The 23,492-nt window shown below is 43.9% G+C and overlaps 1 protein-coding gene across 1 annotated transcript in view; it reads left to right on the forward strand.

The window, feature by feature from the left end:
* The window catches only part of inv (invected), a 42,616-nt gene extending 19,513 nt beyond the window's left edge, over positions 1-23,103 (forward strand). Inside the window, exons 2-4 of the mRNA XM_002050095.4 lie at positions 20,881-20,886; positions 22,274-22,434; positions 22,520-23,103. Of these exons, the coding sequence (XP_002050131.3) occupies positions 20,881-20,886; positions 22,274-22,434; positions 22,520-22,804 (452 nt within the window). The 3' untranslated portion in view covers positions 22,805-23,103. The remainder of the gene's footprint in view (positions 1-20,880; positions 20,887-22,273; positions 22,435-22,519) is intronic.
* Positions 23,104-23,492: the final 389 nt, after the last annotated feature.

Below are 23,492 nucleotides of genomic sequence, written 5' to 3' on the forward strand. Positions count from 1 at the left end.
TTAATTTAAGTGTTAATGGTTTTACTATATTAGCGAAATTTGGTATAAATTTCCTATAGAAACCACATAATCCTAGAAATGATTTAATTTCTTTTGGGGTTTTTGGAATTGGGAATTTGACAATTGCTTGTATCTTGTTGGGATTTGGTTTTATACCCTCAGTTGTGATGATGTGACCGAGAAATTCAGTTTCTTTTCTCATAAACTCGCATTTATCCAACTGTAGTTTTAAGTTAGCTTCTCTAAGCTTCTTAAATACCTTTTGTAGCGACAAAATGTGTTCCTCCAATGAAGTGGAAAAAATAATAATGTCGTCTAAGTAGACCAGACAATCCTTAAAAATTAAATCTTCTAAGAGATTGTTCATACAACGTTGGAACGTTGCAGGTGCATTCTTAAGACCAAATGGCATGCGAGTGTACTCGTAATGGCCATGTTTAGTCGAAAATGCGGTCTTGGGTATTGAACCAGGATCCATTTGGATTTGGTGAAAGCCTTTGGCTAGATCAATGGTTGTGAAATATTGACATTTTCCAAGTTTGTCTAATATTTCATCCATGATCGGGATAGGGTATTTATCATTAATAGTTAGTTCATTGAGATTGCGGTAATCTATGACTAACCGGAACTTTTGCTTTCCAGATGCATCGTTTTTCTTTGGAACGATTATTACTGGTGAGCAGTAAGGGGATTTGGATTTACGTATGATATTTTGTTTTATCATATCGCTTATTTGTTTATTTACTTCCTCATCGTATATTTGAGGATATTTGTATGGACGCTTGTAAATTGGGTCCTCATGTTTTGTTAGAATTTTGTGTTTAATTGTACTAGTGAAAGTCAAATTGTCACCTTCATGGTACTGGATATCACGAAATTCATGTAAAACTTTTTTTATTTTTTCTTTTTCTTCTGAGTTTAGGTGCTCTAGCCTAAACTCATTGTTTTCTATTAATTCATTATTAATAGCGAAGTTAAATGGTCTGTCCTCTGTTGAGGGTGGATCAAGGCACTCTTGTGCGGTCATGTCCTCTTCGACCTCTTCGTCGTTATATCTAAAACAAAAGTTAAATTCTCCTAAGGTTACGGATCCTTGTGCATAGTCTATTTTTGCTTGACATGCCTCAAGGTATTCTCTCCCAATCAGAACATCATAATGCTCTGAGAAGTCGTGAATATAGAATTTTTGTTTGCTCGGACAAATTTTGCTTGCTCCTAAGCGTATACTTTGTTTTAATTCAATAACACCATTTATGGTGTGAACCTTTAATGTTTCGTTGTAAACTGGAAAATTTAAGCGGTTAGTTTTCATTAGATTAATGGTTGAACCTGTGTCGATGACACATTTTAGAACTTCGTCATTCATAATCAATTTTATGAATGGATTTCTTCTGTTTGTTCCGAGGCTTGCTGATGAAAATTTTCGGATGTATCCATTTTCATCTGCCCACTGTTACTATCTCTTTGACGTTTAGTCGGAGGGTTTGGTGCATTCAAGCGTGAATGGGACTGATTTTGGTAGTTTAAGGGATTTTGGTATCTACCTTGACTTAATTTCTGTTGGAACTCGTGGTGAGCTTTCTGATTGTCTTCGGACTTATTATGCTGTTTATTTTGTGCGTGATAACTCTGATTCGTGTTGGAATAGCCACTTGAAATGGTGGTTGGGTTAGCATTTTGCTGATAATTTCCCATGTTCCTACGATTGTTATTTGGATTTCCCTGAACATTATTATTTTTAGGTTTTTCAGTAACGCTATTTTCATATAATCCCTCTCTTTGAGCTACTTGCTTTAGTTTTTGTGTCGACGTAATGTCGTGTCTGGCTAACATCATGAAAAGCCTATCTGGTAATTTTTTTGTAATAACATCTTTGATTGTGTTATTCATAGCATTTGTATAAAGGGTTGTATTGCTAGGTATATTTTCTAGTGCTAACTTATTTAAAATAACAAAAGATTTATTCTCGAGCTCCTCGATGAACTTACGGACGTTTCCTTGGTAATTCGTGTTGTATAAGCGTCGAAGGAGTTCTTCAAATGGTGTCTGCACTTTGTATTCTTCAATCAATGCGTTTCTCAGCTCCTGCCAAGTGTTGGCTGCTGTCCTTTGTGATATTCTCTGAGCATCTCCTGTGACTTGCAATTCGATGGCTCCGTATAAGATGCTATGTTGTCTAACATCTCGGGTTGGATACAGGTGTAGGATGTAATCTATCCTTTTAATGAAGGCGTTTAGTTGATCCGTTGATCCGTCAAAGCTTGGCACCTGTCTAAGTTGTGAAAGGGCCTGGTTGAGGTGTTGTTCTGATAATTCCATTGTCATCTTGGTGTAATACACTTTTTTTGAATAGTTTTGAGTTTGTAGGTTTGAACTTTATTGTTCTTTGATTTTGCACTTTTATTTTAAGTTAAAGTTTGTGATGGATTATTGTGTAAATGTTTTTTTTTTTTTTTGTGTGTGTGTCTTAAAAAGACTCAGTAATAACGTATTGCAGGGATCAAACGATATGCAAAGCCAGTCGTTATTAACTGTAGTAGCTTTATTGCCCAAAGGGTCAATATTATTAAGCTACTAGTGACCCGAAGGTTCTTGTGCGGATACGTATTCGAGAAAATTTTTATTACACTCCGACAACACTTTCGGTCGTGATTGTGCGTTAGATCTGGGAATTAATTATCCTTTAGCGATCTTTAATTTTTCCCGACGTATCCTACCGGCTGCGCCAATTAAGTTTTACACGTTAGGTTACTATAAAAAAATATATTTCAATTTATTATTTTCACTTAACGGCTACTTTTGTTGAGTACATTCAGATTTGCTTCCCGAATATGAACTGATTTATCTAACTGTTGCGGTCGCTTAGCAAACTTCGCTTTGAGAGAGTTTGAGTCAAAATTGAGTGAAGTTTGAGCTGCGTCAGCAATTATGCGTGGGATAGTACTCTGATGGGAACATTGACAGTGGCGTGATATTTAGGGTGAATTGTTTATGTCTACCAAAGGGGGACAGTTTGATCTTGACCAATGTCGATGTTATCACCAGGCTCTTTGTTTACAATATTAGAAATGTTTATAATTGTGCTTATGCTTATGTGCTAAGTTATGTTAAAGGGTGGGTGCGACTATGGATATGTCACTATATATATTTTATTTATTTATGTGTGTGCGAACGCAAGTAATGTTTAAAACTTAATGATGTTGTTGCTCGAATGTTGAGTTGTTGTTGTAGTTGTTGTAGTTGTTGTTAGTCGTGTGTCGTGAGTGCCGCCGTCGAGGCACAGACCACGGCCAAGACACGGAGCCCGAACATGAACGCAAACGCCGCCAGTTGAAGGAAGGTGGCCGGTCGCCATCTCCTTTCCCAGCTGCCAAGTGTCGAGGCTACAGCAGCAGGTGTGTGCGTGTGTGTGTCTGTGTGTGAGTGTGTGTGACTGTGTGTGTATTTAGCTCATTCTTTCACTCGTGTTGCTGTTGTTGTCGTGGCTGTTTTGACAAACGCGTTTGTTGGCCATGTTTTTCCATTGGAGCAATTATTATTTATTATTGTTGCCGCTGCCGTTTCGCAGCCGAGCAGGTGTTAATTGTCCAGGTTGAGTTTTGTGAACTGCAGCTCAGCACTCTGTAGTCGTATTTGGCTCGTTGGGCTCGAGCTCGACTTCAGACCGAATCAAGTTCGAGTTGCCGTTTGAGCCCAACTTTGAGTTATTCCCGATGCCATCACTCAACGCTCAGAACGGGTCACATCTCTTGGTGTCGTCCACGTGTGCAACTGTAGGCAGTCGGTGAGGCTGTTGGCTTTTGTCGCCATAATTGCACCTGTTAATAACACAGGCAATTGGCTGAGTGTTGCAGTTATACAACAAACAGCCGATGTAGTTAATTGGAAGTTGTCGCTAAATATCTCAATTAATTGATTAATTGCCCGTTAACATTTTTTTTTTCTTGTAATCTAGCTAAATTATTGCTGAATAGCATTTGACTAAACTAACCTATTGATCCCATTGACTACTTCAAAGCGAACGATTTAGCTTTATGTTAGTTTAATGTAAATTTCTAAATGTAGATAACATTGATCTTTAACATGCAGCTGTTAACATTGTTGCATGCTGTTACCATATTGGAAGAAGATTGATCATATTCATATTCTTCCCTTTTTTTGCGTTATTTTTCATTAAAGAGTTATTTCTAGTCAATAAAGGTTACGGATGGCATATTCAAGAAATTTATCTGATCCCAGACTCGTCGATCTAAATCCATTATCTATTTATTTTTATATGCCCCTAAGGCAGTTTTTATATATCCCTAAGAGTGCTTTTTAATATTCAAAATTGACATCAACCGAAAGTGTATAACATACTTAACATGTAAATGTGCAATTATGTAATGCAATTTCAGCGTGTCTTGTTTGCTTAATCTGTAAATATTTTGTTTATTGTGAAAAGCATTTCGTTTATCGTTTCTTCTTGCATTCGCATTCAACTAGACTCAGCTTCACTCGAAATTCGAATGACCTTCTCATTCAAACACAACAAATCATGTGTCCAAACTTCATCTTGGCTACAAACGACAATTACATGCGTGTGTGTGTGTGTGTGTGTGTGTGTGTGTGTGTGTCTATTTGTATGTGTGTTATTTAATGTGTAATGTAAAATCCATCAGCTGCAAAACGGCGAGCTGACAGTTTGTTTGTGTGTCTAAGCAGTGGCTGCTCACGGCCAATGGAGGATAGTTTGGTTATTATAGAGGTGGGTAGGGGAGGGGGAAGATGGGTGTAACAAGTGCAGGCAAATGCAAGACGAGGAAGAAGAAGAAGAAACGCAGCAACAATCGCTGGCATAAGACAAACAAGGCACACTCAGCATTGTTGACATTGTAGCTAACTCAACTATGAAATACCCTGTAAATTGTGCTTGAATTATCATTTTTAAAACACTTTTTGTGCTGGCCTTAGATACATTATAGCATGTATATATATATATATTATTATGGCTGCCCACAAAACAACCCCTTTAGTCTGCCTGTGTCCAGGGTATGCAGAGCAACTTGAATGCCCGCTTGATGGACCAAGGTAAATGGCTTTGCGCAACTGACAAACGGCGGCAAATAAACATCGCCTGAAGTTCAGGCAAGTGGAACCGGGTCCAACAAGCCATCGAATCATTGCGCTCCAGTTGGGCCTGTGCTCAATCCCATGCTCATGCCCACCTGCTATTCCCATTGCGCTCGCGGGCAATGATAGCTACTAAATTGTGGGCGGCAAAAAGCTGCTCCGTTGCGGCCTAACAAAATTGTGGTGCATTTGTTGACATTAGCCCGGATGGTCGGAGTCCCGCTCAGAGCTGGAGACATTGTGGCTGCTTTATTGGTATATGATTATGTGATTATATGGCCAGGGCAAGGGGCCAGGGGCTGTTGTAATATGCAATTGCCGTACGGTTGCCGCTGAAACAAAATGAGTTATTTTTCACTTTGAGGCAACTGCCGGCCAAATGCTTGTCATTAAAAATCCATTAAACCGGGCACCGCCCGCAACTGTCGTCAAAGCTTGCGGTTCGATAAGCGGTTCGGGGAAAGCAAGAAACTAGCCGCAGAAGAAGAAACGACAGCTTGGCCAGAGTAGAAACTGGCCAGCTGACTCACGACTGCCACGGAAAGTGCAAGTGGGACCACACACACACACACACGCACACACACGAGCACGCACAACTAGGCCCAATTCTGTGCACACACTTTTCATTGTAAGCCATTAAAGTAGAAGCTCATTTCCACGAGTTGCAGCTGCCCGCGCCCGCGCCTGCGCCTGCTCCGGCTCTGGTTCGGCCAGATCGGCCGGGGCCACCCACATTGGCAGCGTTTGCTGCTTCAAAGGATGCCGCCAGCGGCAACTGGCAGAGATTTGCAAAATATTTCACAGCATGAGAAATGTGACGCAAAAGATGTCACAAAATGCAGAAAACACTTAAACTCCAAACAGACGATGGAGCGATGGATAGAAGACTCGCCTTGGCAATGAATCCGGCGCAGACACTGGAGGGGTTAAGGCGACATGTGTGATCTCTCCCTGTGTGTGTGTGTGTGTGGGTTGTTGTCAAGTTGTACCCCATTTCCACTGCTCTTCCACTTTCCCTCCAATTAACTAGGCAAGGGGCAAGTCTGTGCCTGGTTCCTGTCACTGTCCCTGACCCTGTTCCTATGCCTGTGGCTGCCACTGTTTGCTTGCCATGGCACACAAATCAATCGAAATCGATGCCACAACAACAACAACAACAACAACAACAACAACAAGAGCAACAACAATGCACAGCCAGGCGCCACACAGACTTAATTAAGTCATCAACCAGAAGGCAGGCTAATTGAAGATCTGTGCCGCGATCACAGCCCAAGCCCAAGCCCAAGCCCAAGCTGTAGCTGAAGCCAAAGATGTTGCCTATATCTCTTTCTCCCTCTCTGTCTCTGACCAAGAGACGCACCCGCAACTGGCGCACACAAGAACGCAATAATGAAGATCACAATCATGATGATCAGCCTGATGCTTCGCTCTGCTCCGCATGTTGGACGTAGATGATTCAGTACGTCAGCGGACCACACACACGCTCACTTCCACCTAGGAGTTCCCTCTGCGCCAGTGTGACTCACTGGGTCCGAGCCGAAACCAGTCGCCAGCTTCGACTTGGACTTGGCAGCAGTCGGCGTCAAAGTTTGGCAAATCCGCCAACAATGGGAGCAGAGGCAGAGACAGAGGCAGCAGCAGCAGGACCACCAAGGAAGATCGGTATAGGCAGAGAATCAAGCTGAGGATGGGGCCACTTAAGGGGTGGTCCTCGCCGTTTTGTTGTTGTCGCCGTTGTCGTTGTTCTTGCTGCTGTTGTTGTTGTTGTTGTTGTTGTTGTTGTTGTTGTTCCCTTTGCTACTGCTGGCGGCTGTAAATGAAGGCCGCTAACTACAACAAAAAGAAGAACAGAAACACACAACAACAAAAAAATAACCGTAACAGCACTGTGCGACATAAAAGAATATTGTAATTTCTATTGTTTTGGGTTTTTTGTGTAATGTTGTAAGTTGTAAACATAGATGAACAGATTAGAATAATTACACTATGCTCTTGACTTTTTGGAAGTGCAAAAATTCAGTTTGTTGTAATTTTATTATTATTAATATTTCTCGTAGAATTAAAAGGAAAGGAAATCTAATTATGCACATTTGAAATTTCTTAAGTGATAAAAAAAAATGGTGCTATTTCTTTGTACTGCAAATATCTAAGTTGTCATGGATTTTGTTGTCCAGTGTAGTTCACCTGATATCGATAGTTGCTGGAAGCTGCTTCTGTTTTTTTTTTTATTTTTATTGTTGTTGTTGTTGTCATTCTCGATTGATTGTGAATTAGTTACGTCTGATGCAGTTGTTGTTGTTGCTGTAGCTTGTTTTTGTTGCTGCTCTTTTGCGTGCTCTTCTTGCTGGATTTGCATAATGCCATTTACAGTTGACATTTTTATTAACTGGTGGGCGCCATTGAAACCAGCTTACGTTAGCGTCAACCCCCGTCCACATATGCGCGACCCAGTTGTGTGGCGGTGGAGGGGAAGTCAAGAAGTCGAACTAACCATGCCTGACCACACGCAAACAGCGGCCATAAATATTTACCCTCGATTGTAATTACAAAACACCGATAGGCATCTCGCTCTCGCCGTTCGTTGCTCTCCCTTGCGTCGCTCTCCGCTGCTGTTGGGGGTTGCATTCGAAACAATTTGCATTTCAGCGAGCATTTGGGAATTAAACAACAACGCGGGCGCCTCGCAGTGCTGCTGCTATACATTCCCCTGGACCCTTGGCCGCATATAATTAAGCGGGGCCTTTAAATTGCAAAGCATGCAAAGGGCAGCCAACTATGAGACGTAGCGACGTCTGCGTCAGCGTCTGCGTTGGCGCAGCAGCAGCAGCAGCAGCGACAGCGGCAGCTGCACTTGGGTGGTCCTCTCGTTGTCAAAATGTGTGGTCTTTATTAATAACAGCAGAGCGACAGGAGCATAGGCAGCGGGAGCTGTTGTGGGGGGGCGCTGTCGCCAATACAAAACGGATGTGCACTGTGTCGTCCCGATCCACAGCAGCAGCAAAGGCAAAGGCAAACCCAAACGCTAACGCAAAAACAAGAACAGCAACAACTCGTGTAATCTGCACGCTCTCTCTCGCGCTCTTCGCTGCGCTTCGAACATGTTGGAACTGCATGTTGGACTGAGAGCGTGCTTAAACGCAGCAGCGATCAGCGCAAATTGACGATTGTTGTTGTTGCTGTTGCTGTTGTTGCTGTTTTTGTTGTTGGTGGTTTTTGGGGCTGCCGCGGCATTTACGCCTTTGATTTTTTCCGCTCAAATGGGCAGAAGCTGCAAATTAAAACATTTTTATTTTCTTGTAGTTGTTGTTGCTCCCCTTTTTACAGTTGTTATTTCGCTGTGTTGTCTTGTTGCTGCCGCTGCCGCTGCCGCCTGTCGCTTTGTTTGTTTTAGCGCCTTGATTCTTTGTTTGCTTTGCTGATGACGATCATCATTTCGCATTAAGTTTAATTTAAGTTGAAATTAGTTCGCTAATGAACTCATCAGCAGCAGCAGCAGTGTTCAGCCTTTGTTTATGGCTGCCTACGTGAGTACTATTTATGTATGTAACATATGTTTATACATACCCTGACAGTAGGCATATCCGTTCGACAATGCAGCTGGTTTGCTTGCAGATGTAATTCGTAATTCATGTAAACTGGCAAATGTTAATGTGTTAATTAACGATGCCAAAAACGATGCTGTGCGTCCAACAACAACAACAACACATTTTACAAGAACAGACAGTGCAGCACGCAGATTCGTTGCCAGCAACAACAACTTTCAACATATGGCCAAGAAATCTTAAGCAAAACAACAGCGCGTGTGTGTGTGCAACTTGCATAGTCGACTATGAGATACTCTAACGCCAAATTTAAATAACTCATTTGGTGCCTTAAAAATTTCAGATTTTATCAAAGAAAATTGAATATATTAGATAATGATAAATATTTTTTTGATTGCTTATTGAGATTATTTCACGATTGCCAGTCGCATATTTACTAACAAACCAGAGCTAACCTTACTGTAAAAAAAAAATCAGAATTACATATGAATTGTCCATGTGGAAGCTTTTGCTGCAGCTGGCACTTGCTTGTGCCAGGGCTAAGTAAGACGTCTACGTTGCGGCTGTAGCAGGGGCAGCCGTCTGCCCCAGACCCAGACCCAGATCCAGACCCATAGCCAGAGCCAAAAGACCCGGCACAAGTGTCGCCACGGCCCGGGGAGAGAAGGGAGCGTGGGTAAAGGCGGCTGCTGTCTGCTCATATAAATTTCTAGCACGCGTGCGAGTAATTAAGCCCAAAGATGAGACATCTTTTTGTGTCTTCAGCTTACACGGATCGCAAGCTACACACACACACACACACACACACACACACACACACACACATGTGCAGGGAGTGAGATACACACAGAAATGTATCTGATATCTTATCAGGCATGTTCATCGCAGCAACTGCGGCCTGAGTAAACGCAGCGCGTCCCCCCCTTAAGAATTATTGTTATGACGATGCACACATAATTAGCTGCGGTCTGCACGGGAAGGTGGAATGTAGAGGGGGGGGGGGGGATACCCTTACGAGGAGAAAGCAAATGCTAATGGAGCCTAAACGCCAGACTTTAAATGCAATTGAATTCCAGGTGATAAGCAGAGTGCATATTGCCATAGAAAATGAATAAAAACAGCTTGGAATTTCTTTTATCTTGCAATATAAATAGAAAAAAAATGATTCGACTGGGCTTAAAGAATGTGAGACAAATCATTTGATTTTAACTCTAAATAATTGTGCTGCATTTTAGTTTAAAATTTATGCTGGAAAGTTATCTTCGGAAAAATATAAAATGCACATTGCGAACTGCAGTTGAATGTCTCGCATAGCTCTCATCTAGTTGGACTGATTTATGTGATTGAATATTGCATGGATTTTCCAATTTCACAACTTGAATTGGGCCAGAGACGTGGCGAGCGTTATAAATTGCATCGATCCGGACTAAAAATTTACTTTCTATGCGAAATTCCCGACATATTTTATGGCGCTAATTTCTTTATTCATGGCGCCATCAAAGTTGTTGTTGTTGTTGTTGTTGCTGCATTTTGAGCAATAAACGCCTCAAATTGATTTTGCTTTGGTTGCCTTAATGAGCCCACTGGACTTCCTCTATGGAGGCTGTGGCTGTGCCACATTGTGCATGCAGCACATGCAGCAGCCGAAGACAAATTTAGTTGCATGCCACAGAGTCCTTAGCAGCTGCTGCAGCGGCAGGCTTCGTCGACTTAATTGCGTGCATAAATTGTTTCAATTTCAATAAAAATGTTGCACAACTGGCCGATCGGCCAGTTCAGTTCAGTTTAGTTTCGGGCGTATCAATCAATGTGAGAAACTCGACTCGACTCGAGTCGAGTTGAATCGAATCGAATCAACTTGCAGCCAGGCAATGAATTAAGCGCTGTCTGTTGCAGTTCTGTAATTAATATTCTGCGGCCGTGCAGTCTGCAGCTACTCGGATACTCAGATACTCGTCTACTCGGATACTCAGATACATTTGTGTAGCAGACACATTTGGCGTGTTAACAAGCAGCTCACAGTAGCCGCTGCCAACTGAAAAACATGTGACAATTGCCAACTTTGAATAATGAATGAATTCTGAATAGAAATACAAGTTCTCGACTGCGTGTGTGCGTGTGTGTGTGTGTGTGTGTGTGTGTGTGTGTGTCTGAACTGAGCCATGTCAACTGGCCAGTTATTTATTTGGGGTTTTGTGCCAATCGACAGACGTTTTGTACAAGTAATTGAAATGTAATTGTTGCAATTGTTGTCTTTGTTTCGACTTTGTTCATTGAGAGACATTTCCCAGAATATTGCGCATACGCAACGTTGCCCAATGCGTAATTCAAGCTGCGGCCAAGCAAATGAGTTTTGCCCCACACAATTGCTATACTTATGTATCTATATGTATATATATGAATAGTTAAGTACTCGCAATTGAATAAAAATCATCATGCACGAGGGTTGCTGCAATGATTGCGCATGGAAAACAAATGGAAACAATTTAATTTTGCAGCCTGATCAAAAAAAGTTTCCCCTCCGCCTCCGGAGACCGTGACAAAGCACAACGAATGCTACCATGGATTACAAATGAAATGTGATGCTTGGCAGCTGGCAATTGATGGGCAGCCATTTATTGCGATACATTTACTCAACAAGTTGCTCAAGTTGCCAAACTTAATTAATTTCCTCGACAATCAATGCAAATGAAAAGCGCGAAAAGCGTTGGAAAGTCGAAATGACATGCGGATGCATTTCTTTAAATAGCGACAATATAACTCCATTCAGATCTGAGGCAAGATTTTACATAAAATACAATATCGCAGCAGCTTGTAATTAAATTCCTGGTTCTAATGACTAAGAAATAAATCATTTCCTCGTTAACAGCAATTGGGTTAATCAGGTATTTGTGCAGCTAACTCAACATACGCATTACCCTATAATTGAGTACTTTGCAATTAGTTTAAAGACTCCGAAGATAAACGCTCAATGGAATATGTTGTTTCCAGGGTATCTGACAGTCGTGCGGATAGCTCTTACTTGTGTCTAATTCAATAAAAAGCTGCCACCCTTCTCGCAGGGGTCGCTTTCAGCTGCCACGTGCTGTGTTCAAGTGCTTAAATGAATGCGGCTTATCTTGTCGACACACTCGGCGGATGGCGGGGTGTGTGTGTGTGTGTGTGTGTGTGCGGGGCTTGCTCGGTGAGGCTGTATGTTTTTCCACTTAGGAGGAGAGGGAGGGCTTGTGGTGGTTTATGGCCTTATGATTAGCGTGCAAGATAAACACGACGCTCAGCCACTCGTCCTGCACTTATCCTTGGCAGAAGTCGAGGGTGGGTGAATGTCCGGAACGGAACGGGCTAGAATGTTCAACAGAACTGCCATTTTGTGGTTAGATTATTGCGCAAGGAAGCCACAAAAGTGGGCGTTGCCATAACTCATGGACAAGCGTTTGAACATGCAAGACGACAGCATCGGAAAACTTGTTGCCAGTGCAACGAGCGCTAAAATCGTCAACTTGAGGCTAATAACTCATTTAAAAGTGGCTGACAACGTGGTAGCTGTTGTTGCCGTTGTTGCAGCTGCAGCTACGGCAAGTGCTGCTCGCCCCAAGAGCAAAATAACTTAATTTCATAAATGGCCACGGCAAACGGAGTCGCGACTCGGTCCCAATCTTGGCGCGGATTCAGAGTCGACTTGTCTAAAAAAAGCCTCTCGAAATGAGTCGGCGTGCGGCTTTTAGCCACCAAATTGCTACCAACTTGACTGATTGACGTTGCCAACGAGCACATGTGTGTGTGTGTGTGTGTGTGTGTGTGTGTGTCTATTACTAACTTGGCCAATTCGTGTTCTTAATTATGCTACCAACGCCAGTTTTATTACCTTTTTTTTCTATGCAAAATGCCGAGCTAGGCACGTGTTGTTGTTGTTGTTGCTGTTGTCTTTGCAACATGCAACAACTGGCGCTGATTGTTAGTTGTAGAACTATTATTGCTGCGGCTGTTGTTGCTGTTGTTGCAACGAAATTGCCGCCAGTCAGCCAATTTGGCTCATGAAATTATGACGGTGACATTTTCATTTTGGCTAATTGAGTTTGCGATTGCGAGGTGTATTTGGGGGGAAGGGAGATGGGAAGGGGTCTCTAGTTACTCGTACCAGGAATGTAATTAACGGCAAAGTGAGTCATTAGATTTGATTTAATGGCGTGCATGAATAATGTGAAAATTGAAATGACAAGGAATAGACATCAAGTTTCGAGAATTATGGCAAAAGTTGACTGTTTAAAAATAGCTGTTGAAATAAAGTTATTAGTTTGATGCTAAATAAAAATAAATGTGGACTGTAGACTAAACTTATAAGCTTCAATATATTGGAAATCTCGCCTACTTCATATGAGTAGCTACTATCCTCTATGGCTCGTTTCAGCTGCGTCTACGCAATCATCAATTACGATCCAACTGGGTTTTCATTTTACAGCTTTTCAATTAGAAAATCAAATTGCACTTCAAATTCAAATTCAACTCGTCGCATTTTCCCAGCTGCAATCAAACGATGGCAAATGGAAATGAAAACAAAGCGAAAAGTCAAAGTGAATGCATCAAAAATCAACAAATCGAAAATTGAGCGTCTGCAGACGCACAGCACGAGGGCAACCACACCCACACGTACACATACGTACGCAGATACAGATACAGATACAGATACAGATACAGCTGGAGATTCAGATTCAGATACGTACTCCCGCCTCTGAGCTATCAAAGTTGCATGGAAGCTGTCAGCTCGAGTTGAATTTAATTAAATCCTTCATGTCGGCGTGTCTGTTAAAAATAGACAAATGACAGTTTTTCTGATGCAGCCCAACCTCTCCTCCCTCGAAAAGGGGGGTTGGCTGGCAGAAAGGATAACAAAAGGATAGACAGAGTGAGGGGGGAGGGGGGAGAGGAGGAGGAGTGAAAACGAGAGGGATAAACTTCAGCTCCGATGACAGCTGAAATTGAAGCAGAGATTACGAGCAAAATTGAATTGAATTTTTTGCGTTTGTTTGTCTTTGTTTCTGTTTTTGTTTTTGTTTCGTTTTGTTTGTTGTTTTTTTTTTTCGCTCGCCTCGTCACTAATTACTTAATTAAAGGCACAATCGGTTGCCATTTAAGTGACTCGAAGACATCAACAAACGATCGATTCAGCTGTTCGAGTAATTAAAAGTCGCCAGAGAGGAGCGTGAGAATTTTAACAAACCGATTCGCGTTCAAATCGAGCCCAGACCCAATCGATAGGGTTGAGCAGAAATTAACTTCACATCCAGCAGGTTGTTTATTTATAAAATACTCTAACATCAGGGTCATACACACATATGAAAAGGTTCTAGATGCCAGATTCTAGAAACCTTTTTGTCTAATATGGCAACAGATTGAGGCAAAGAACTTGATATTGAATTTCTAGGCCAATAAATATCTATATTCCTAATGTATTTAGCGGTTAGCAGGGTATGAAGAGTGCGCTTATTGGTGGCTAAAATACCTTCTTTTAGCTTTTTTTTTTTTGCCAGATCGCGTACATTGTAAACATGTCAGACAGGCAGCAGGAAATGGCGCACAAATTGTCAAGTAGCTCCGTAAACGATCCACATTCCCCCTCACATTCGCTCCACATGCCGAATGTATCCTGTGCACAGTCTTCTATGCGTCGCTGGCGCCAGCTGCAGATGCCAGTTCCCACAGATGTGGCAAAGTTGCTGACGTCATAAAAACTTTGATAACTTAATTAAGAACAGCGGCAGCAGCCATCGCCGATTGAAGTTCTTGCAGGTCCGGAGCCACAACCAAGCGGATCGGCGGCTGCGACTTCAATCATGTTCGGTTATTTCAGTCACAGTTCCAAATTCAAAGGCTGTGTTGTTGTTGCTCTTCATTCTCAGAGGCGCCGCTCGCAGTTCGCCGCTTTTAATTTGGCCAAGAATGCGGTAGGTAAACTAAGCCAAATTAAAAGTGATCGCATCATTTTATCGATAATTTATCAAAACGAAAACCCAGTGGCGAATACTTTGGGCCCATAAAAGCAGCGCTCACCCAAGCCCAACTCTGTTCTTATTCTCGTTCCAGTTCCCGTTCTCGTGCCCTTCTCTGTGGCCACGGCATGCGAAACGGTCAACGTGTGTGGTCCACATGGCCTCTGCCTCAGCTTTAGACCCGGCCCCGACCCTGACTCTGCCGCTGCCGCTGCCGCTGCTCGGCTGGGGCTTTGAAATTAGCATAAGAGCAGACAGCGCGAAGAGCAGAAGATTTCGTTGGGGACGTCTCTTTGAGCGAAGAGCGCCAACTGTTGGATCAGCTGCAAGCCAGATTCAGACTAGGTCTAAGCCCCGTAGAGACCGGGCCAGAGGTGCAGGTTGGCAGCGGGCCATAAATCCGCACGGCCAAAGGCCCCAGCGCCAGCCCCAGCTCCAGCTTCAGCCCAAGCACAGGCACAGGCACCGCACAGGTGGTCAACATGGGCGGCTCGGCTGATATTTAAAACAATCTGTTGTGCTTTTCAATTACTTTATAGTACACGTACACGATATACGATCGGCGTTGGCTGAAAAAGCCATAAAATTGCAGGTGCGGAGTCCGATTGGGCGCGGTAGGCAAAAAGCCATGCTTTGATCAATCAAAAAAGACCTGAAAAGAATACAAATTAAAATAGAACTGGGGAGTTCTACAAAATTGAACATGCCGATAACTCTTGTTCGGGATTTTAACATGATTCTAAATAAACTTCTGCCTACTTCTACTCTGACATGTGGCCTTACCCGCGAGTCAGCTGAATGCGCTCCTGTGCCCGGGCTCTTGTGATCATGCGCTCAGCATAAAAACTTATGAGCTCAGCTGTGCTATTAATTGTTTTATTAAGACATTTTCAGATTTAACATGCTCTATACCCTACACTCAGCAGCTCGGTCTGCAGCGACCTGGCAGCCAAGCCAAAGTTCGACTCGCAGCAGCAGAGAATTTTATTATTATTAGCCAGCTGAAGCTTGCAGAGAGTTGAATATTGCTCTGCATGTGCCCCACAGCCTTGGGTGCAGCGCATGTGCTGCAGATCTGAAGCTTCCACCGAGTGACCCAGAGCCAAACCCAAGTTCAGACACTGATATTGCTCTCTCTTTGGACTGTGGCCTCTGCCCATGCGAGACTTTGTCTGCGTCTGCGTCTTGGTGCTCGGGTTCGGGTTCGGGTTCGTTTTCGTCTTGATCATCTTCTGCATCAATGCGCATGTGCGATCATCAGCATCATCATTATCGTGATGATCATCGCGCTGTGTCGGCGTCTGGTGGGTTTGTTTTGAGCTGCCTGCCTCATCATCGGTGTGGTCCTCAAGTGTTTTGCATCTTTGATCCGTGGAAGATTGATGTTAATGTTGGGTGGGCATGGTGTGAACATACTTATTCGCATATTTGTTTTGTTATGCCAGCTACCCGACCATGGCTCTGGCTCTGGCTTTGGGTCTGGCCCTATGGTTCCTTGGCGGCTGCCCCACACGTCGATCGTAATTAAAATGTGCAGCCTCGGAGCCGCCCCGGTGCCTGACCCAGCTATCAGCATGAAGCGCCGAATGAGCCACTAATAGAGCCATAAAACGAACATTTATTGAACTACAAATTATTTGGCTCTGACGCCACGCAACGACAACGAACTCCATCTCTCAGGTGGGTCAAAAGTTGATCGCTGATCGCCGCTCGGGCCTCTCTTCTTGCTGCGATCGGGTCCGTAATCTTAATATTCATTAGGCAAATAGTTGGGCTATTGGAAATTGGGAGCCGGTGCGTTGTGCTTTAATTTTGTGTTTATGGCGATCGCCTTTTGACAACGGGAACAAATGAACAAGCGAGCAGACTTTCGGGTGGTCCCATCCAGAGAACTGATGATCTGCAGCTCTGACAAAGTGTTGATTGGAGTGAAAGTCGGCAGTTCAATTTTGAATCGAACTCGTCAATCTGTGCGGCTGCGATTGCGTTAATTGAGAGGCCATAGAAGTGGCGCTCGGCGCTAATTTAGTCGAAATATCCATAGAAGCGTAAAATGTTCACACCTCAATTGCAAAAGCTGTGCGACGAGTCTATTAGGCCAGCTACCAAGCCAAGCAGCAGCTTTACAAATGCCTCCACAGATGCAGATACAGTCACAGATACTTTCAGATACTTTGGCTATGGATATCGATGTCGCTGCGGACCTCCATACGCCAGCCGCCAGACGGCAGCCACCTGATGGCTCATGAGCAGATTCGCTGGCGTCTTGGGCCTCGTATCGATTGCAGTTTCTTAATGAAATTGTTTGCTAATATCAGCGGAAAATGCGGTTTACAATTTTTTTCGATGTCGTTACCGCCAATGTATTTGCTGTGCGGTCTCACAGCCCCCCGTCCTCGATCTCGCCAACGTCCACGTCCACGTCTACGTCCTCAGCCTCATCCTCACCTCCGCCTGAGTTCCATTTGTGAAACTGAAACCGATACCGCAATAGATCCGATCCGATCGGATTCGATTCGATCGCAGCATTTACTTTACGAGCTCGACTCGCCAGCTGAAGCGTTAAGGTGTGAGTGTGAAAATTGCAAAGGTTAAATAAAGTTGTTCCATTCGAATGGGGCAATCAGTGGGTATATGATTAATTGAAGCCAAGAAATGAAAATAATCTATTGTGCGAGTCTTTGGCCAGAAGGTAGTCTAATCTGGACTTAAATTGTTAATGTTAATAATTATGAAAATTGATGTATGCTCTTACTTAGTAAAGTTATTGGATCGGAATATGGTAACGTGTGTCTTAGCCAACTTTCAGACTAGAGAACAGATATTTTCAAGTCCACTTTAAAGCCTTTATGTCTGCGAGTAAATAGGTTTTTCACTTTCCTTTCGAGCCGACATCAGTTTTGTAACATGTTTTGACGCCTTTCACAGAACCTAGCATATTAAATGAAGTGCGGAGCATGAAAGACGCATGTTGGCCAATTGCTATGCAAAACATGGCTAACATGCAAATAGCCAACTCCAACAGCAACAGCAACAGCAACAACTCGCAGCAACAACAATATTGATAAAGCAATTAAAAATATATCTAAATATTTTCATGTGACAGCGCAAATTATGCGCTGGAATGTTGCAGCGGCAACTGCGCTCGGAAAAGACGACAAGTTGGCGGCGTCTTAGGCCTAAAGGCATGCAATCTTGGCCATTTAGCGAGGAATATCTATTTTTGATTTAAGCCACGCCGATTGAGCGATAGACAAACCGTTGACACTTTGCCCGCCCGTTCCTCAGCATCGGCATCGTTTGTCAACTACCGACAGCGGCAAATCCAATCCATCGATAAAAATTTATGCACATTCGCCGAGAATGCAACTTATGACTGCAACTGCAACTGCAACTGCAGCTGCAACTGCAACTGCAACTGAGACTGTGATTGTCACTGCGGCGTGTCAATCATTTCAATTAACGTGCGATCAAATCAATCGTCGTGTCAATCATCATCAGCGGCAAAGGCTTAGGCATTGGGGCCGCAATTGTAACCGCAGCGTTAATTTGCCTGTCATGTGAGCGGGTGCATGCATGGTGTGAGGGGCAGGGGGCGGGGACGACAACGTGAAAGAAAGACTTGAGATGACATTTTTGCAGGTGCCACCAAGTCTAAGAAAGTGGGCAGTTGGGAGGCAGTGCAGCAGCTATGCTGATACTTTTTAGTGCCCAGTTATGAATTAATAATTAAATTCCTGAATCGGGTGCATTTCATCATTTAATCTGTTCGTCATCTTTATGGACTGTCATAATGAATCGACTTTCACTCTCGGCGCGTAAATTTCCCTGGTAACGTGTTGTTTTTATGACTTATTAATGAGCTGACCGATCATTAGATTGGGCAACAAGATCCGATATCAGCGGTGGCCCCAACAACGAGCAAGAACAAGAAGAAGGGAAAAAGTGAAGCAAGGCCCCCATCGACACTGTCGAACATATCGCTTACATGGCTCAGTTGCCGCCCGGGCCAAGTTAATCAGCCAGGTACTGGTTGCCGGTTCTGGTTGCTGTCTCTATGGCTCCCCAGTGACGGGCTCGGACTCTGGAGCTGTGTGTGGCCCGTTAGTTTGAGATCTTTATAAGTCAATTTTAGCTGTGCTCGTTTCTGGCCATGTTGTGCGCGTGCTTTACCATCGAAAGAGTCTTTGGGCCAGTTTGCGGCTCCCCCGCGAGCCGGGGGCTCCTTTGAGCTGACCTATCAGCAACATTCAAATCGAAGCGCCTATTACGAGACGCTCCCGCTCAGTCCCTGGACACTTAATTGCGCACTCGTTCAGGTTCATTCATTTGCTGCCAAAATGGTAACTCATCAGCGGCCAGACCCGTTCCCATTCCCGTTCCCGTTGCCATCCCGATTCCGAGATCCTCTGCACAAGTTGTCGGCTGTTTTTGGCATTTGCAACTCATGTTAAGCATAAATAAAACAAATGCGCTTATTTTAAACATATGCCCAAATGGACACCGACTCCACTCGACGCGGCCTGGCTCGGACTCTGACTTGGTTTATTTTTTGTTTGCCAGTTGCCAGCCGACTTCTGGCAGTTGCCAGTTGCCAGTTGGCAGCGGCTCTTACCAAGTTGGGTCATTGCGTTTAACAACCGATGATGAAGACATCTTCCCGTTTTTGCCACTACACAGCCGCGTTTTGTTTTTTTTGTTTTTCTTTTATTTTGAGATGAGCTCTGCAAATGAAAACAATTTATGTGAATACATTCGTGTCTCTTTTTTTTAAGCTTTTTTTTGTGCATGTTAAGCTGATCAGTTGTTGCTGTTGTCGACGTTGGTGTTCGATAGATAAATGTTTAGATGCAGTGTTGAGAGTGCAGTACCTGAGAAGCGCAGAGAAGGGCGCTGAGAAGCGTAGAGAAGGGCGCTGAGTAGTGCCAAGCCGTGCGATTAGTACTGTACTCGACTATATTAATAAATTTTGTCATGAGATTAATTTAAGCCAGGTAAATATGTTACCTGCATATTCAACAGTGAATAACTCGTAACCCGACACTGTAAGGGTTGTTTAATTCTTGTATATTGGCGACAATGTTTTATTAGCATAATGGGATCATTATCACATCAAATGTTTTTATAGATATTTAGAATTTAAGCAAACAGTTTAGTTAATACTTAATTTAGATTTTCTGTATTCCAGTAATACAATTCGATTTTTAATGCTTGTTTGCATGCAATTGGATATATTGTTGATTGAGTTCATATAATTTCTATTAAAGCCAATTTGGCAAAACCCCCCGGAACGCCGTTCAGAAAAGCTCATCCTTCGGCAGCATCGAAAGGACAACATTGAAAATTTTATTGTGTCAAATTTGCGCAGCAAGCAATGAAAAATTTAACACGCTATAAATCACAATTTCCACAAAGGGAAAAGGCATGAGGGCGGCGAATGGGAACGGGAACGGGAACGGGAACGGGAACAGATTCGACGCCAGCAATTGTTGCAGCTTGAAAATGAGGGGCAGCCAGCGGAAACAGCAACTGGCAACCTGCCAACCCCTTGGCAATGTCCTTGCGACGCCTTGGTATGCAACTTGTGCCGGCTTATCTGCCCGGCAACATGCGTTCCTCGACTGGGTGGTTGTAGCACTTACTCCACCTCGCCCGTTGCCTGCCGCTGGCGATGACGAGGCAGAAGTCGCCCGTTGCCCGTTGCCCGTTGCCCGTTGCTGGTTGGCAGTCGACGTCGTCTCCTGGCTGTCTGACAGGTTCAAGGTCTGTTGTTTGTTGTTGTCGAGCTGCGTGTGAAATTTAAAACCGTGATAACACCTCAGTCACCAACGTCACGCCCCCTTTGGACAACACGTGCAGGCACGTTCCATGTACTGTTAATGTTTTTGGTTTAATTTCGCGCCGGTTGGCAGCCTCGCAGCGAAATTGTTGACAAAATTGATTTGTTCAATTTTTCCAACGATTTAACTTAGGGCATGACTTGGTTGCCGGTTGCCATTAGTTCCGGTACATTTGTTTCGAAGGTTGTTCGAACCGAGCGGCATATACCAGCGCAGGATTGGGGCTGGACTTGGACTTGGGTTCTGTTGGAATTTTTGCACGTTTCGACAGCAAGAAACTTTGCTGCCGCCGTGGAATTTAATCAATTTCCGATACTTTATTGATTCGCGTTAAAAGCAAATTTAATTTTCAATTGTCTAGCTTAAAAGTATGTTTTCTTTTCATTCTTCTCATTGCAGGTCGAAGTAAGTACAAGATGATAAGATGTCCGCAAATTGTTTGCTCTGGCCGGCAACTGACCTTAAACTCTGCGCTACGAAACATATATTTGATGTGTGGGGCAAGAAGGTGGATCTACTATGTGTAGTTCAGACAGCTCTAACTATTGGTTAGCTCTTTTAAAATAATGCTAACCTCCGGTTAAGAGAGAGGTTCGAGTACCTAATAGAGTGCAAGGAAATGAATCAGACAAAAGCTTCAGATGTCAGACAATCATAGCAAGTCCTTCGGAACTATTATATTTAGTGGTTTGAGCTAGTTAACAATGAGGCTTCGGAGTTTTCTTTCTAGCTTGGGCTAATTAAAGAAGTTAACCTTTAAACGTTAACTAAAGGAAGAAAGTTGAAGAAACACCCAGAAAAGTACTCTTAAAGAATTTTACGTGTTCAATATGTCTGTTAAATATTTTCAAGACTAACTGTCCAAATATTATTCCTACACACTTGGCATGAGTAGGCAAGAGCGAGGGGCTTTATGATGAATGGAAGCTGATATTACAAAATAGTTTGGGCCACAAGATGCTGGCAAACAAAGTAGGCTGCGGTCACTCGTGGCGCTGTGAGGAATGTTCGTGGTTCCAGAAATGCCCATTAGTAAACCTCATAATTGCTTCATTTCAGCGCAACTATTTCTTGAAATGAGCTCAACTTTACCAACTTGCCGGCCCATTCAGTTTCATGGGGAAAGGAAAACCCTTTTACGACAATTTTGTTATTTGCATAGCGTTTCGATAACCCTCGCTCCACACTCTCTGGCCAAAAACTTTTCTCCTCTGCACATTGAGAGTAAAAAGTGGGCGTGGATGCCGATGCTGGCCGGGACGTTGATTTTCTGCGCTTGTCTGCCCCGCAACTGTTAATTAAAAGGAAGACAACTCAAGTCGAGAAAAGTGAAGACAGTTTCGGTTAAGAGTGGGGGTTGTTTTTCATTGCTTGCAGCTCAAGACTGTGCCCAGAGCTTGTGCGGGGACGGGGGCTGTCTTGGGGCGTTGTGGGGGTTGAACGGGAAATTAGCCACAGTCAAAAGTCATTGCGTTGATTACTTTTGAAAATGACGCGCGCAAATTTTCGAAACTTTAATTGTTTTGGCCTCGAGTGGGGGTTGAGGACCGCCATCGGGGCGGGGGATGGGGATGGGGCGGGGTCTGCTAGCCAGGGGTTGTCTGGAGCGCATTTAAATGTGAATTAATTGCTGGCCATCAGCATTGCATATATGAGCATAAGGATTTATGTGTGCGCGATGAGTTGGCAGCAGGTCCCTGGTCCAGTCATGTTGTTGCCATTAACTGCGCCGTGGAATTTTTATGACCTCCCTCTTCTGTTCTGTTCTGTTCCGACTGTCTCCCTGTCGCAGGTCCGCGAACTCGCAAGCCCAAGAAGCCAGCGGCTACCAGCACTGCGGGCAGCAGCAGCGGCGACAAGTCCGATCCGGATGGCGCCTCCGGATGCGCTGGCGTGCCGGAGGACAAGCGACCCCGCACCGCCTTTAGCGGCACTCAGCTGGCCCGACTGAAGGTGAGTCCATTGAGGTGCACCGGTTAACAACAGCCAAAGGCTGATTCCCCCCTCTCTCTCTCTCTCTCCGGCTGCCCTTTCTCAGCATGAGTTTAATGAGAACCGCTACTTGACAGAGAAGCGCCGCCAGCAGCTGAGCGGCGAGCTGGGCCTGAACGAGGCGCAGATCAAGATCTGGTTCCAGAACAAGCGCGCCAAGCTGAAAAAGTCGAGCGGCACCAAGAATCCGCTAGCGCTGCAGCTAATGGCCCAGGGCCTCTACAATCACTCGACGGTGCCGCTGACGCGTGAGGAGGAGGAGCTGCAGGAGCTGCAGGAGGCGGCGGCGGCGGCGTCAGCGTCAGCGTCGGCAGCGGCCGAGCCATCATAGGGGCAATATTTATTGTATAATTAACCATAATATTAATATTTAAATTTATTGTGTAGCGTGTAAGCTTAGTGCTTAAAGTTGCTAAACAATTAAGTTGTAAAATATTCTAGTCCCCCCTCGGCGCACGCGACGTGATTTGCCCGCTCGGATGCGGATGTGGATGCGGACGCGGTGGAGATGGAGTCGTAGCTGCCCCGCGCTGCGCTGCGTGTTTTTGTATAATAAACTTAGAAACAGAAAAAGAAAAAATAATGCAAAAAGAAAAGAAAAAAATAAACAATACAAATAATATAAATAATTTAACAAACATTTAAATTATACACAAAGCGCTGTTTTGATTTGCTTAATTCTATCTTTGCATATTTTTATGATTCCGAACAGAGCCGCATCGAATCGAGCCTAATCGAATGGGCTGCCAGGTAGGTGGTCCCAGCCGAGACTTGGCGCTGATCATGATGATCAGCTCGTTATCATCGTGGCAGCTGCCTCTCTAATTGGCGGTGGGCGTCGGTATTAATTACTCAATTAATGAGACTGCGTTCGAGATGGAGTTGGATCGGAATCGGGATCGACAATTGCTGGTATTACAATCGCATTAAATTCATTATGCAAATTACACTTAAAAGCAATCTTGGCCCATAATCACGCCTAATAGTTGCCCATACCGAAACGTTACGAAAACGTTAAC

The sequence above is a fragment of the Drosophila virilis genome, chromosome 5 (assembly GCF_030788295.1).
Source record: "Drosophila virilis strain 15010-1051.87 chromosome 5, Dvir_AGI_RSII-ME, whole genome shotgun sequence".
Lineage (NCBI taxonomy): Eukaryota > Metazoa > Arthropoda > Insecta > Diptera > Drosophilidae > Drosophila > Drosophila virilis.